Here is a 13334-nt window from a genome sequence, read left to right as displayed (position 1 = left end):
CTAATTGTGTAACACATCACAGTTTTAATACACAGTTGATACTTTCTAGATTAACATATAAATAAAATATCAACAAGAAATTAATGTTTGGTAAATAGAAGGCACAGTGTGACTGTACAGAGCTTTTAAAATTCTGGGATTAAAAAAACAGAAAAGGTCTGCTGTCCTATCTGTTAGGCAGAATGTTGATATCTGGGTTTGAACCATAAAGATCTCTTTGCTTTTGTCTGACTTATGTTCTGAATTTCATTTTTGCATCTTATTAGTAGCAAAACCAAAATATTTATTTTATCGTATTACCATAATTTCCCACTGGAATTGGAACCTCAGAAACATTGTACAGATTTTGCCAGCCTTTACAATGCAAAGAGAGGGAAATACCACTTCAGTAGCCATCAGTAATTACCTTTAGAATTGTGCTGTATGTAAGCAGTGGAGCCATCAGCCAGGGTAACTGCTTGCAAACTTACACCTTCCATGTTTTCCAAGTTGTCACCATCTAGGCAGGGAAAAAAGTTCACCTTCACTATAACCAGCATGGAACCCTAGACATCTCAGCTGAAAAACCTCCATAAATTATTACATCCCCTCAAAGCACAGTGCTTTGACAAATAAGAAGAGCAAGTAGTTCTTGCTTTCTGGTTTCTAAGCCTGGGAGACATACCAGGATCATATATTCAACATTTTTCTCTGTAAACATGACAGCTAAATATTATTTTCCTTAACTAAAAAAGAAAATACAATGTCACTGAATAAATAATTACAAAGCTGAGGTTTTAGGAGAACTATGAATTAAATCATCAGAGCCAACAGTGAAATAATGACACAAATATTTGTATTGAAAATTTTGTTTTGTACAAACTACTTGTCATTAATACACATAAAACTATTTAGATTAAAATGCACATTTAGGAGAGAATTTGTAATCACGTAAAATCATAAAGCTGTCAGGAAACATCAAGTTTAAGCCAATTTCAAGTAATTAATCTATTTTAAAACTCAACTTGCTTAATACATACTTAGATATAAACCGAATTTACAAAGTATAAAACAGTAAGACTACACAGAGAATAAAGTCAGATTTTATACATTTTTGGCACATTTACACTTCCATTATCTTAATTAAAAAATAATTTACATCCAGAATTAAATTAGTGAATTTAATGAATCTCAGTTAACTGTTTCCTGTTGGACTTTTAATTCAGAATACACTACATGAATTTTAGTGTTTCATCTGAGTTTCAAAGAGAAAAGACATAATAATGTAGAGGTATTTTAACCTGAAGGGTCACCTTGCACAGCTACAGCTTCTGTTAGACACAGAGTCACGTGCTGGGCCTCCATTCCTCCTCCAGAAAATTCCGTCATTCCCTGAGAGTCTCGATTTATCTGAGCTAGTAACATTGTCTACCTAGAAAGAAAGTATTCAAAAAACAGAACATTGAAATACATAATCCCAGTTTAATGTGATTTTTATACAGCTGCTACAAATATTTTACGTTATGTTTTGTATAAAATAGATGCAAAAAATGATTGATTTATCTGGAAAATACTTTGAAGGAATAAGAGTTATCTGAAATATATAAGTATTTTACTTTATTTAACAATTAACTTAGATGTTAAGGACTTCACGTAGCACTTATTTATATAAAAGTTCATCAACCACATTTAAATTTCAGTTAAATATAAGTGATTTAACCAATGTACAAAGACTAATGATGGTCATGACAGTGCAGGTAACGATACCTATTTGTCCCCAGAATTGAAATAAAGCTGACAATTCACCCATAGTCACCCATGACAACAGCAGGGCTTTATCTGTATAAATCAAAGATCTCTCCAGTGCCAGTAAGAGGTTTAAAAACAATGACACACTGCAAAAGTCTAACTGAACAATTCAACTATTTCCCTAGATTTTCCAGAAAGGTTTCTGTTCAAACAAAAAACCAACCAAACAAAACAAAACAATCTGTCCTTTAAAATAATGAAGTATCCCATGATAAAATTTGTTAATTAGACAAAAGGCCAGTGATCAGGGAGTGACTGCTGCGTCTCACAGAACCAGACAGAGCCATCCTTTTGCATACTCACATTTTTACCAGGCATGCTTTAATATGGGAGATCACATCACATCTTTTAATCCTAGTGTGGTTCTATGACCTGCTGGTTTATAATTCAAGGCTGAGAACAATAATCTAGTACGTTTAATTTATTTATGAGTACCTTTAGAAATATATTTAACTATTTTTATCCCTCAGTCCAAAAATCTGCGCTTGAAGAAGCAATTAATCAACAGTCTCAAAGACCACTGAGAAAACGGTAATTTTCTAAAAACCAAGGAATAAGGAGCACAGAATTAGACCATGTAGGTACTCCAGTGTGATACAGTATTTTAAAAGGTTGCCACACTAATTCAGTAGTTGAAAATTACACCCAAGCAGTATTTTCCAAATACATTCAAGTGTATACACTTTGTATACATTTGGATGTATACATCCATTACTTTTTCCTAGAGCTGCAGGCTCAGCTTCTTATTTCCAGTTAATGGAACATATACAACTGAACAAAGGAAGTGGAAAGCTAGAGTACCTTTGGGAAAGTTTTAAGTCCTCCTGCCTTTTTCATATGTTACCATTGAAAATCATACAAAGGAAAGCTAGAGTACCTTTGGGAAAGTTTTAAGTCCTCCTGCCTTTTTCATATGTTACATTGAAAATCATACAAAAAAACCCTAAAACATTACTAATGATCAGTACATAATTCCATAAGAAATATGCCTTGCAAGATTAATAGCCTCATAATTTCTCTCTGGAACATTACGGAAATTAAAATGCTGGCTTGGAATAAGGAATTTGAACAACAGCATCAGAAAGATGCAATTAAGACAGAAACCAAAATATAATTCAGAATGGGTGCAAGGGGTTATTTTTAGGATCCAAGAGAAGATGGGTAATTGTTTCCAACATCCTTTTCAGCAAAAGAAGCTTTTACAGAAAATGTATTACGTCTCTAAAATAGATGTAATACACACAAAAAGGAGAAGCCATCCAGACTAAACTGCATTTACATAGATGTCTCTGAAGAAAATTAAACAGGAAAATTTGCTTGGATACTATAATCTAAGAGACAAGGAACTGTATGAGGATATAGGAGATCCCGAGTTCAACCTCTTCCTCTGCCATGTCCATGACTGTGAGTTTGGAAAAGTAACTTCTTTCCCTACTACTCATTCATCATCCCCCCCATCTCAAAATAGGCAGAAAACTTTCACTGAGTTTGCTCACAAACCAAAAATCAATAATGATGTAGCTACAGAGTCAGCCTAAGCAGGCACAGAAGCAAAGCAGCCCAGCATTCATGGACTATGCAGCAAATAAGATCAGAAAACTGTTGCAGTTAAAAAAAAAAAAAAAAAAAAAAAAAAAAAAAAAAAAAAAAAAAAAAAAAAAAAAAAAAAAAAAAAAAAAAAAAAAAAAAAAAAAAAAAAACAACCAATGACAACAACAATCTAGCAGCAAAAGGAGTTTTTTCCAGCCCGGTTTGCAAGGGCTGCTTTCCTGGAGGTCCCACCAGCTTGCAGCAAGTTAAATTAACTATTTCTGATACTAAATGCTAGTAGCACCCAGAGGCTGGCTCTCCTCTGACTGCTAACAGGGGTCTGTATTGGCAGCATTTTCCATGCACTGTGTTCAGGACACCTCATGGAATCAGGCTGCAAAACAGCTGTACCATTACACCCAGCAGAGAAGAAAGGCTACACAACCACAGGTGCTCACTGGAACAAGAGTGAAACAATTCCAGCAGACTGCACCTCAAAGGCCTGTCAGCTCGGGGCTACTGGAGGAGTATTCCCTCTCTTAGACAAAGTATCTTTGGAGAGCACCTTTAGTATCATCTCCCTTCCAGCAGAACTCATGGCTCCGCTCCCACCTTTGGCAGCAGCCAGTCCATGCAGACAGCTGCAGAGTTCTGAGAGTCTGGGCAGAACTAATGGCTTAAGGGGTGAGTGGCTACTTCGGAAGCAAAATAAATCTAATGCCAGATACATTCAGGGCTGCAGGAGCAAGAGCATTTGTTTAAATTGTTTCACAGTGTTTGTTACTGTAACATGGCTATCAACTCACACACACTGAAAACAGCTGAAGGGAACTGCTGCAAACAGAACAATAGCTACAACTTTGTCCAGAGGATATGGACAATCATACACAAGAACTCAGCAGCAATGCAGCCTTTTTCTCTCAATTCCAGCTCCTTTCAATGGTCACTTCCAGCAAAGCCTTCTCTGAATCCTCTGTCCTTCCACTGAGTCCCTTATCCCCTGCTCCATCCCTTCTCCTTGTACCAATTTTCTTCTTCAGTCCTGTCACAATACCAAATTCCCAGGACATGCCTCTTCCCAGCTATAATCCCCTCCTTCTTGTCAGAAAAATATAAAATACTCCCGTGCCCACACCAACTCCTTCTGCAACCAGTCTCCAAGTCTTCTCTTGCTGCTGCTCTGTTCTATGACCCCTCACACCACTATCCCCTTCCTTCCTTCCTCTCTGTGTCACCAGCTCACGTTCAGACCCACCTTGGAACTACATCCTGCACAAGAGGCTGGAGCACTGGAGTGCTCCCAAACACCAGCCCCAGCTTTCACTCCCTCTGCAGGGACACAGCAGTTTTGCTCTGTCACTCTGTTGTGCAGGGAAGAGAGCCCTCAGCCAAAAGTGGATGTACTGCTCCCTTCCAGGCTCTCCTCTTTCTCCCCACTGGAGAACACTGACTAGCCAGACAGGGCAGGAAGGATGCAGCAAGGAAGGATGCAGCAAGGAAGGATGCAGCAAGGAAGGATGCAGCAAGGAAGGATGCAGAGTTGGCCTGTGTTGCAGAGAAAAGGGTCAATCTATCAGAGATAATGATGCCACAGTGTCACTTGGTAAGAGTAATCACATACAGGAACAAATTGCCAAGACAGGTACGGAGTCTCCATCCTTGTAGAGGTTCAAAGCAACTTGGCACAGCCCTGGGCAAATGAGACTTGCTTTGATCAAGCCTGAACCAGATAAATTTCTGAAAGTCCTTCTAACTTCACCTACTCTCTGATAATCATTTCAATAATGCATACATCTACAACAGCATCACCTTGCTGTTCATGTATCATCCACCCTGCAAATCTACTCTCCTAACATTTCATAATTTGCTTTGCTTTTTCAAAACCAGTTGGTTTTCATCAAACTCAAATCTCTTCCTTGACTCCACTTCAGTCACTTTCTTCAGTTTCCATCAAATTTGTCTCCATCATTTTTTCAATCCGAATCTCACCAGCCTCTTTCCCTGGTCCACATCATTGCTTTTATTCCTCTGCATTTGCATCAGTTAGCTTCTTTAAATCTCCTGTCTGCCAGGAGTTCTGTCAATAAAAATCTAGAAGAGATTTCCTTTACCCACTTCAAATACGGCAGCTCATTAGTTAAAGTAACCATTTTTAGGAAAAGCCAGGAACCCTGGGGTGGAGCCTACATAGCAGCTTGGCAAGACTGACACACGTGGAGTCTGCTTCATCTCAAGAGCTGTCTTACAGAAAAGACAAGCCCAGGCTCAGTCACGAAGTACTCACTGAAGTGAAAACTTGAGAGCTGACTTTGTGAACTCTTGCGAATCTTCACAGATCATACGCAAGCTGCAACTGTCAATTTCCAAAGGCACGTCAATGACGATATCTGGGCAGACTTTCACAAGGACACTAACGTATCCTGCATTCCTGAAACGATTAGTCACCAAAACATGTCCATGGTATCCATGCAGAGAAAATCTCACCATTCTTTTAGATGGTTCAAACACTTCGCACAAAAAATCTGCCTGAGGCAAAAAAATTCGACAGAAAATCTCTGAAGAGTGTGTGACCACAGTCAGACACCCCTTCTAGCACTGATGCCTTCAACAGCATCCAGCAGGACACAGAGGTGCAAGCTCTTATTAAAAAAAAACAAAAAAACAAAAACAAAAAAAAAAAAAAAAAAAAAAAAAAAAAAAAAAAAAAAAAAAAAAAAAAAAAACCAAAACAAAACAAAACAAACCACTACCCCCTGCAAATTATCTGAACAGAAAAAAATACTCCCGGATACACATTAAATTCTCAACACTTGGAAACCAAAGGCATGTGAGCAGGGAAAGGATTGTTAAAAACAAAAGATGTTTTATGAAGACTTCATCAAGTTGCTTATTTAGTGAGCACCTCCTGTGATTTTATCTCCACTAACACTCAAACAAATAGAATTTTCTGGGTGCTATCACTTGTTTTGGAGAAAAGATGCAATGTTAGAAGAAAGGTTTTTATGTAAACACAATCTAGCAACTGCAAACAGGAATCTCCACAGAAAAACTAGGAATCAGCAACTAAAAAACAACAGGTGGGATTCAGGGAACTGAAAAGCAAGGGAAGAGCTGGCAGAGGGCATGGCTGCTCTGGAGCAGAAAGGGGGTTTCGGGCACTTGGGAACTCCAGCAGCTGAGAGGAGAGCCCAGTGTGGCTGGAAAAGAGCAGAAATTAGCAATTTAAAGAATAACTGTACCACTGTATTGCTGCACAAAGGAAAAATCCTGCAGAGACAGTAGCAGAAACTCCTTAGAGAGATAAAGATGATGCTTAGAGGATGATTAATGGGAAATGGAATAAAGTTTGTAATAGCAGGCATGGAAGAAAATTTACTGTTACAAAATACAAGCTTAGAATGTGCAAACAAACTGGGAAAGAATGACAGGAAAAAAACTACTGTAAACATTCAGCAGCCTTGTGATTGTTCACTCCCCTCATGCAGACAGCACTGCGAAGTTTGAAATAATATGCATTTATTTCATTTTAAAGGAAAAATCATTTTTATTTTTAATACACTTCTAAATAATGTACAAAACCATTGTAATTTTATAAAACTTATAAAAACAGCAAATAAAAACCAATCAAGAAGGGTAATATGGCAAATAATACATAGCCTCACAATAGTGAAACTTTTATTAAGGAATTTTAGAAAACTGTATTCCCATGTTTGACAAAGCTGGATCCCAAAATCAATTCAAGTATGTCCACAGTGTAACATTATAAAGTTTTTTCTGAATTAAATACTGTCTACCTTAGGGTCCTTGTCAATTTGTATGACTGCAAGTATCAGTAATTTCACAAAACTAGTCTGAGCAACAAATGTGTGAAAACTGAAAAGTAGTACCTATAATTAACAATCTTGTTAAATACACTTCAAATGATAATTCGTACGTGTTACAGCCTTCTGAGTCTCAGTGCAAAAAAAAGCCTGACAGACTGGAAAACTCACTATTCCACACAAGGTTTTTTCAGGCAACCCAAGAAGACTTTTAGCATTTCTTCCCCCACTAATTACATAAAGTCATTTGTCATCTTTAAGCTCAGAAATAGACACAGGAGAACTAAGACTCTTTTTACAGTCTTACTTCTGCTCCCCTACGTAGCTGCATGATAATCTTTTCCAGTATTAAGCAGAAATCTGCAACAGGGTCAGAAATTAAATCCAGATCCTGTGGGTGCTTTGATCAAACACTTCAGGAGATGTGGATTTCCTTCTTCATCAACAGCCCTTACCTTTTGCAGGACTTTACTGCACCAAAAAATTGGGATTTGTGCTGCTGTCAGTCAGACTGACTTTCAGTGAGTAAGGGCAATAACTACTTAATGTTGGGCACTTCTTAATTGTTAGATGCTTTCTCTATAATCTCAATCTCTTTTACTGTATTTTCTCCAGTCTCTTGTAAAGGCAAAACATAATTAAACAGCAATTTTCACCACATTAATCATTCACAGTATAAAATGGAAACAAGGCTGAAATACAGAATAAAAACCTCTCCTACAGAATCTAGTAACATCAGTTGGATTCAGATAATTTAATAGCAAATCACACAATCACTTTCTAATTTTCTACATGGTAAAGAAGTGTTGTGAATGATAAACCACAGACCCTAGGTCTGGTCCTGAAGAAAACCCTGACCAAGACCAAGAGCACTGTCAACTGCACAAGCACAACACACACTCTGAAGCAGTCAAACTCAAGGCTCCTTTTAATTCTTTTTACAGTACTTCAACCTTTCTGTTCCACAAGAGATACATCCTAATAATAATGCAGTTCAAGACTAATTCACTGCCACCAGTGTTTGGTATTTATTCAGAAATGAAAAATAAATGTAGGACCAAATTTATCATTGCCTTAACCACACATCAGTCTCACTTAAATGCGAGCAGTGGGAACCACATTTAGCCTGACAAAATTACTTCATATTCCAGCAGTCTTTTTCCCCCAAAAGTAATTTCCATACAGTTTATAGAACAAATGCTCGCTACAAATTGTAACTGTTAAAAGTATTGTCTGATATCAATGCTTGAATTTTATAGAAATTTTAAAAAAGGGATTAACCAGTACAAATAAAGACTATTTACACATCCTTACTCTAACTAATGAGTTTATGTGTGTGTATTTTCCCTCTGTGGGAATGTGAAGGTTGCTATTATTTTTGAAGGTATGGCATTTAAACACAGGAAGATTCACAAAGTCACCCACCAACAAGTCCTACACATGAGAACACTCAGGCTGATCCCAAATATGACTTCTAGCTTCACACATTTCTTGAATATATTAGAGAAGAAATTACTGGTTAATGAAAGGAGGCCAGAGTAGTTCCATCAGCACATGAGCTGTCAGCAGTGCTGACAGAAGCTAAACTCCTTCTGCAGCTCTGGGACAAGCAGCTCACAGCAAACCCCCAGTTCCATGACCACATCTGCCCTGGGTGCACCATTCCAGCAGCATGGCTTCCTGAGCTAAACGTTTGAAACGGATTTGGGAATCTTCCAACAGAGCCAATTCCAAAAATCCTGCATTGGAAGCTGATAAGCAATTGAGACCCATGCAGCACTGTTTGCAGAGGTACAGACACCAGGATTCCCAAATTTTTATATTAATTAAGTACAAAAAAACATGTTAATGCAGCTGGTCAATGAGCAACACGCTAATGACTCAGGTACTACTATTAGCCGTAGCAGTACCCAGCCGCAGCAGCTGGCTTGAGGAAGAGCCACCCATATAATCTGTCCCAAACACCAGATGCAGGCATGCCTGAAGCACCCCTGTATCATAAGGAATGCTGGCTGCATGGAATGCCTTGCAGACCTACTGCAAATGCAACTGCAGAACTCACCTACCCAAACAGCCCGTCAAGCTTCTCTCAATGCAGGTGGTATTTCTTGTTCATTTCTTCTCTCCTGGCCAAACTTGTATTATCATTGCTCAGGCATACCTTCCTTTCTAAAGAACCCCAAACCCATTTCTTTATTGCAGACTGACTGGTAATAAATTATTTGTGTTTTAATAGTCAAAAAAGGTTTGGGTATCTAATCATAATGTGCACACTCATAAGAAAAGCTGAATGGCAGATGAGCTGATTTTCTGAAAAAACTCAGAACATGATTAACAAAGATGAAGAAATCCCAAATTTAAAGTAATATTGCAGCACATATTAGTGAGATAAAGCACTTCATTCCAACTGATTTTCACCCTGGAAGTATAAAGGGAACAGATTTAATGCACCTAATAGATTAATCAGTGTGTTTCTAAAACTACAGGCTTTTGTTTGGTTTGTTTTTACCACCAAGGCTGTATATATAGCTAAAACATGTATGTGGAAGGCATCCAGCCGATGCATGTCACAACTGCATCTAAGTCACTCCTAGAAACAGTGATGCCTATTTACACGAAAAAATATATACAGTTAACTTCATGGGGCTACTTATCCCTTAAATCATAAAATTTCCAGTTATAACAGTGTTTTAAATAAAACTGGGAACATCTGGTGATTAAATGTACAATTAAGGGCTAAACATTTGAAAGAAACTGAGATCTACTATTTCTATTGTTGTTTTTACTTTCATGCCAAACAGACTCCTAACTTTTTAACTGTCAATCACAAAAGTCTCTTATTTACATCACCAAAACAAATGAATCCTGGCCATGCCCTTTCAAATCCTGCAAATCCACTGAGACTGCCAACAAAGAGAGGAATTTTGAGTGGGTTGTTTTGTGTGGCTATGAGTTAATTAGCAATCTGGTAAGTGCATTACAGATGTATCAGCATTAGCCATGACAGTTAATGGCAGTGCTTTAGCACAGGCTTGTATTTCAGGAGCTAAAGGGGCAGCCTGCTGGGTTGCCAAAGCCAGATTACAAACAGAACTTGAAACAGTACATCGAAATACAACTTACAGCACCACGTTAGCTATGTATGAATATACTCAAAATATGAGCAAACCAACTAACTTGCAAATACAGCCCCATCTTCCAATTCTAATCTATCATGAGAAATGAAGTCCAAGAGTATTAAGCAGGTAACACAATTTTCTGCTCAAGTGTGTACAGAGGGAAACATTCTGCAGACAGTAAAATACAGACCGAGGTAAGCCTTACGTAGTTTTAACTGTAACTCTGATGTCAACCTTGAAAATTGCAAAACCTGCTGGAACTGTAAATTCCCTTTGAAACTGAAAATTTTATTTATTTAACAAGAGTTATCTTGGTGGAGCAAAGTACAGTCCCACTATACAATTAAAAACCAGCTACGTAGCCCAGCATTTTAACGAACTAAGTCACTGGAAGCATCTACTAATTTAGTCCAATTTGGTTTGGTGTAACTGATCAATGATCCCTGGTGCACAGAGGGGGAGAAGCAAAACCACACTGCCTGCAGTAAATACAACTAAGGGCAGATCAGGTTCCACTTAGGTACAGGCAAACCCCATAAACCCCACTGCGCTGAGATAGGTCACCAGGCTTCGTTTCCCTCCCGCCTAGGAATGGTCTCCATGGGGAGACAGCTCGCTCAGACCGCTCTCTCCAGGCTCAGGACAAGAGCTATGCACACCTCAAGTGACAGGAATTTGCACCTGAACTCCTGGGCTCAAGAAGAGGATCCATCGGTTCAGATCGCAGGGATCCATAAGCTAAGCAGAAACTTCCCTCCCATCTTTTGGGATCTTTTGTGATACAAGCCACAGGAACAGACTACCCAATTCACGCTGTCTTTACCAGGTGCACTGATCTCCTTGCACAGAGGAGACAAAAAACCAAGCTGCCCCCAATTAATGCTGAGCAAAAAGCACTACTGGTGGGCTGCAGAGATGTAGCAGCAACACAGGAAAAAAGTCAGCGAGAGGCAAGGCAAGGCTGGCCTGGGTGCTGTGCCATGTACATACATGTTAGAGGCTGCAGGAGCTACAAGGAGGTATCATGGGAAGCACAGATCACGGGGATGGCCAAGGAAGCAGGTACAAGCCAAAATGCAGACAGGAAAAGAGTAACTACAGGAGCATCAAGATGAGTCCCACCCTCCTCATGAATATTTGCATCCCGGCCATTGTAAGGCCTGAAACTGGAAGAATTGCCCTGATTATCTGTGTGTGTAGAAACCCATCCACACTAATCCAAGCCCTTTGGAAAACGATTTGTTTCACAGGCGCCTGCTAACGACTCCTCACAATGCAAGTGCTTCTCAAAGACTCCACCTATGCTGAGCATGTGTTCACCCAAAACTCTTCAGTCTATTGAAGACTCAATAGCAAGGGAAGACCAACATCCCGTAGGGTAAATGAAGCCATCCTGACCAAACTAAAGCCGAGGAACCCTTGTCCTTATTATCCCTGTGCCCATCCCGCAGAGCTGCAGGGAGCGGTCACAGAGGCAGCGGCCAGCGCGTGGACCTGGCCACTGCTCAAACTCCTGGCAATTCCCTTCTCCTGGACAGCAAAACGTCCACTGAGCTGAAGCAGCACACAACTGGAGATATTCTAAAGAAAAAGCTAATTTACAGCCTAATTTTGGCACCTATTACCAGGGACTATTCATCACTTGACTATCTGTGCCTGTCTCCTGAGAAAAGCTTTAAAAGCTACAAAAGAATGAAGACAGAGTGAAGTCAGTGTGACTTTCTACCTGAAGTTCCTTTTACATTAATGTAAAGCAAAATTACTCTTCCTCAGATAGGGTAGTAGAAATGAAATATTAATTACAACGAGAACAGTTTAAATAAATTATTACATAAATTTGAAATACACTTCTCAAAACTCTTTCAAAATGTTTATTTTTACATCTCATTTAAGCTGCAATCCATTACCAAAGCAATCATCTATTATTTGACCACATATTCCTGAGGTTCCTTTTCCGCAGTGATACACACAAATCGCTTTTGACACAAACACAGCTTGAAAGCTCAAGGCATTAATGCAAAATACAAAGAAACAAGCCATGAAAACACGACTACACCGTACTCTGCCATTCTAAAGCTGTATGGCAAACGCACAAAGCTAACAATCTACCATGTGTATATTAAAAAACTGCTAGTTAAGCACAATCTTATTTAATTTTTCAGGTACCTAGAAGCTACAACAGAAATATCAGGTACATAGTCTGAAAAGACAGCTGATAAGACAACATTCGATGCAGACTCTCGATAAAACAAGAAGAAATGTTTGCTTTGAAGGACTGAAGGTTGCAATTTCTGTGTCACTGGGCTAGAAATAACATTCCTTACAAATACTGATATAACTCTGCATATGATGGCAAAAGCAATTCTCTGATAGTTCAAAATGAAACCTTAAAAAACGTAATACTTAAATAGAGCTGCTCAACCGCAGCCCTGTTTTAACAGAAAAATTAAACTTGCACGGGAGTCACATCATTTTTTTTCTGGATGAAAAAGCACCACAAGTAAGGCCTCAGCAGAAAACAAAATAAAAATCTTTGCAGGCCATTATTCTAGAGGAGCAGCTTCTCGTTATCCTTTTCTATTAGAAGTTCTAGGAGAAAAAAAAAAAAGAAAGAAAAAAAAAGGTGAAGGGAACAAGAGCAATAGAAAAAAAAAATAATTAGGAAAAAAAAAGGTTAAAACGCTTTTGCATTTTGGCGAGGTGATGCAGTGAGCCAGCAGGGTTTCAGGAGCCTGCGGAGCGAGCGCGGCCAGGCCGCGCCGCAGCCCCGCGGCCGGGCAGGCACAGCGGATCGCCGCCGGAGCCTGCGCGGGCCCGGCCAGCGCTGCTGAAACCCGCGCTGCGGCCGACAGCGGGGAAACACCGCCTTTGGAAAAATAACAGCGATAAAAATAATGTATTTAAAAATAGGGAGAAAAAAAAAATAAAAAAAAAAAACAAAAAAGACCAAACAACGGGGAAAAGGCAAAAATGTATGAGCACCCCCGATTCAGGCACGGCGGGCGGGGGGGCCTGGGGGGCCCGGAGCGCCCCGGCCCGCGCCCCCCGTGCCTCCCCCCCGTGACGCAGCGCCGAG

At 39.3% G+C, this 13334-nt stretch overlaps 1 protein-coding gene across 7 annotated transcripts in view; it reads right to left on the bottom strand.

Annotated features, from left to right (window-relative positions):
• The window catches only part of ZNF143 (zinc finger protein 143), a 36021-nt gene extending 25100 nt beyond the window's left edge, over positions 1–10921 (bottom strand). For 3 of the 7 annotated variants that reach the window (XM_041415056.1, XM_041415062.1, XM_041415060.1), the window contains exons 1-2: positions 1281–1434; positions 407–499 (exon numbers count right to left, since the gene is read on the bottom strand). In XM_041415056.1, coding sequence (XP_041270990.1) covers positions 407–499; positions 1281–1404 — 217 coding nt within the window. In that variant the 5' untranslated portion in view covers positions 1405–1434. Of the gene's footprint in view, positions 1–406; positions 500–1280; positions 1435–5602; positions 5747–9201 lie in introns of those variants that run through there. The other 4 variants (XM_041415059.1, XM_041415061.1, XM_041415057.1 and 1 more) reach the window with 3 other exon arrangements.
• Positions 10922–13334: the final 2413 nt, after the last annotated feature.

Source organism: Onychostruthus taczanowskii, unplaced genomic scaffold (genome assembly GCF_017590055.1).
Source record: "Onychostruthus taczanowskii isolate IOZ18803 unplaced genomic scaffold, ASM1759005v1 scaffold49, whole genome shotgun sequence".
Lineage (NCBI taxonomy): Eukaryota > Metazoa > Chordata > Aves > Passeriformes > Passeridae > Onychostruthus > Onychostruthus taczanowskii.
This window is presented reverse-complemented; position numbering and strand designations above follow the sequence as displayed.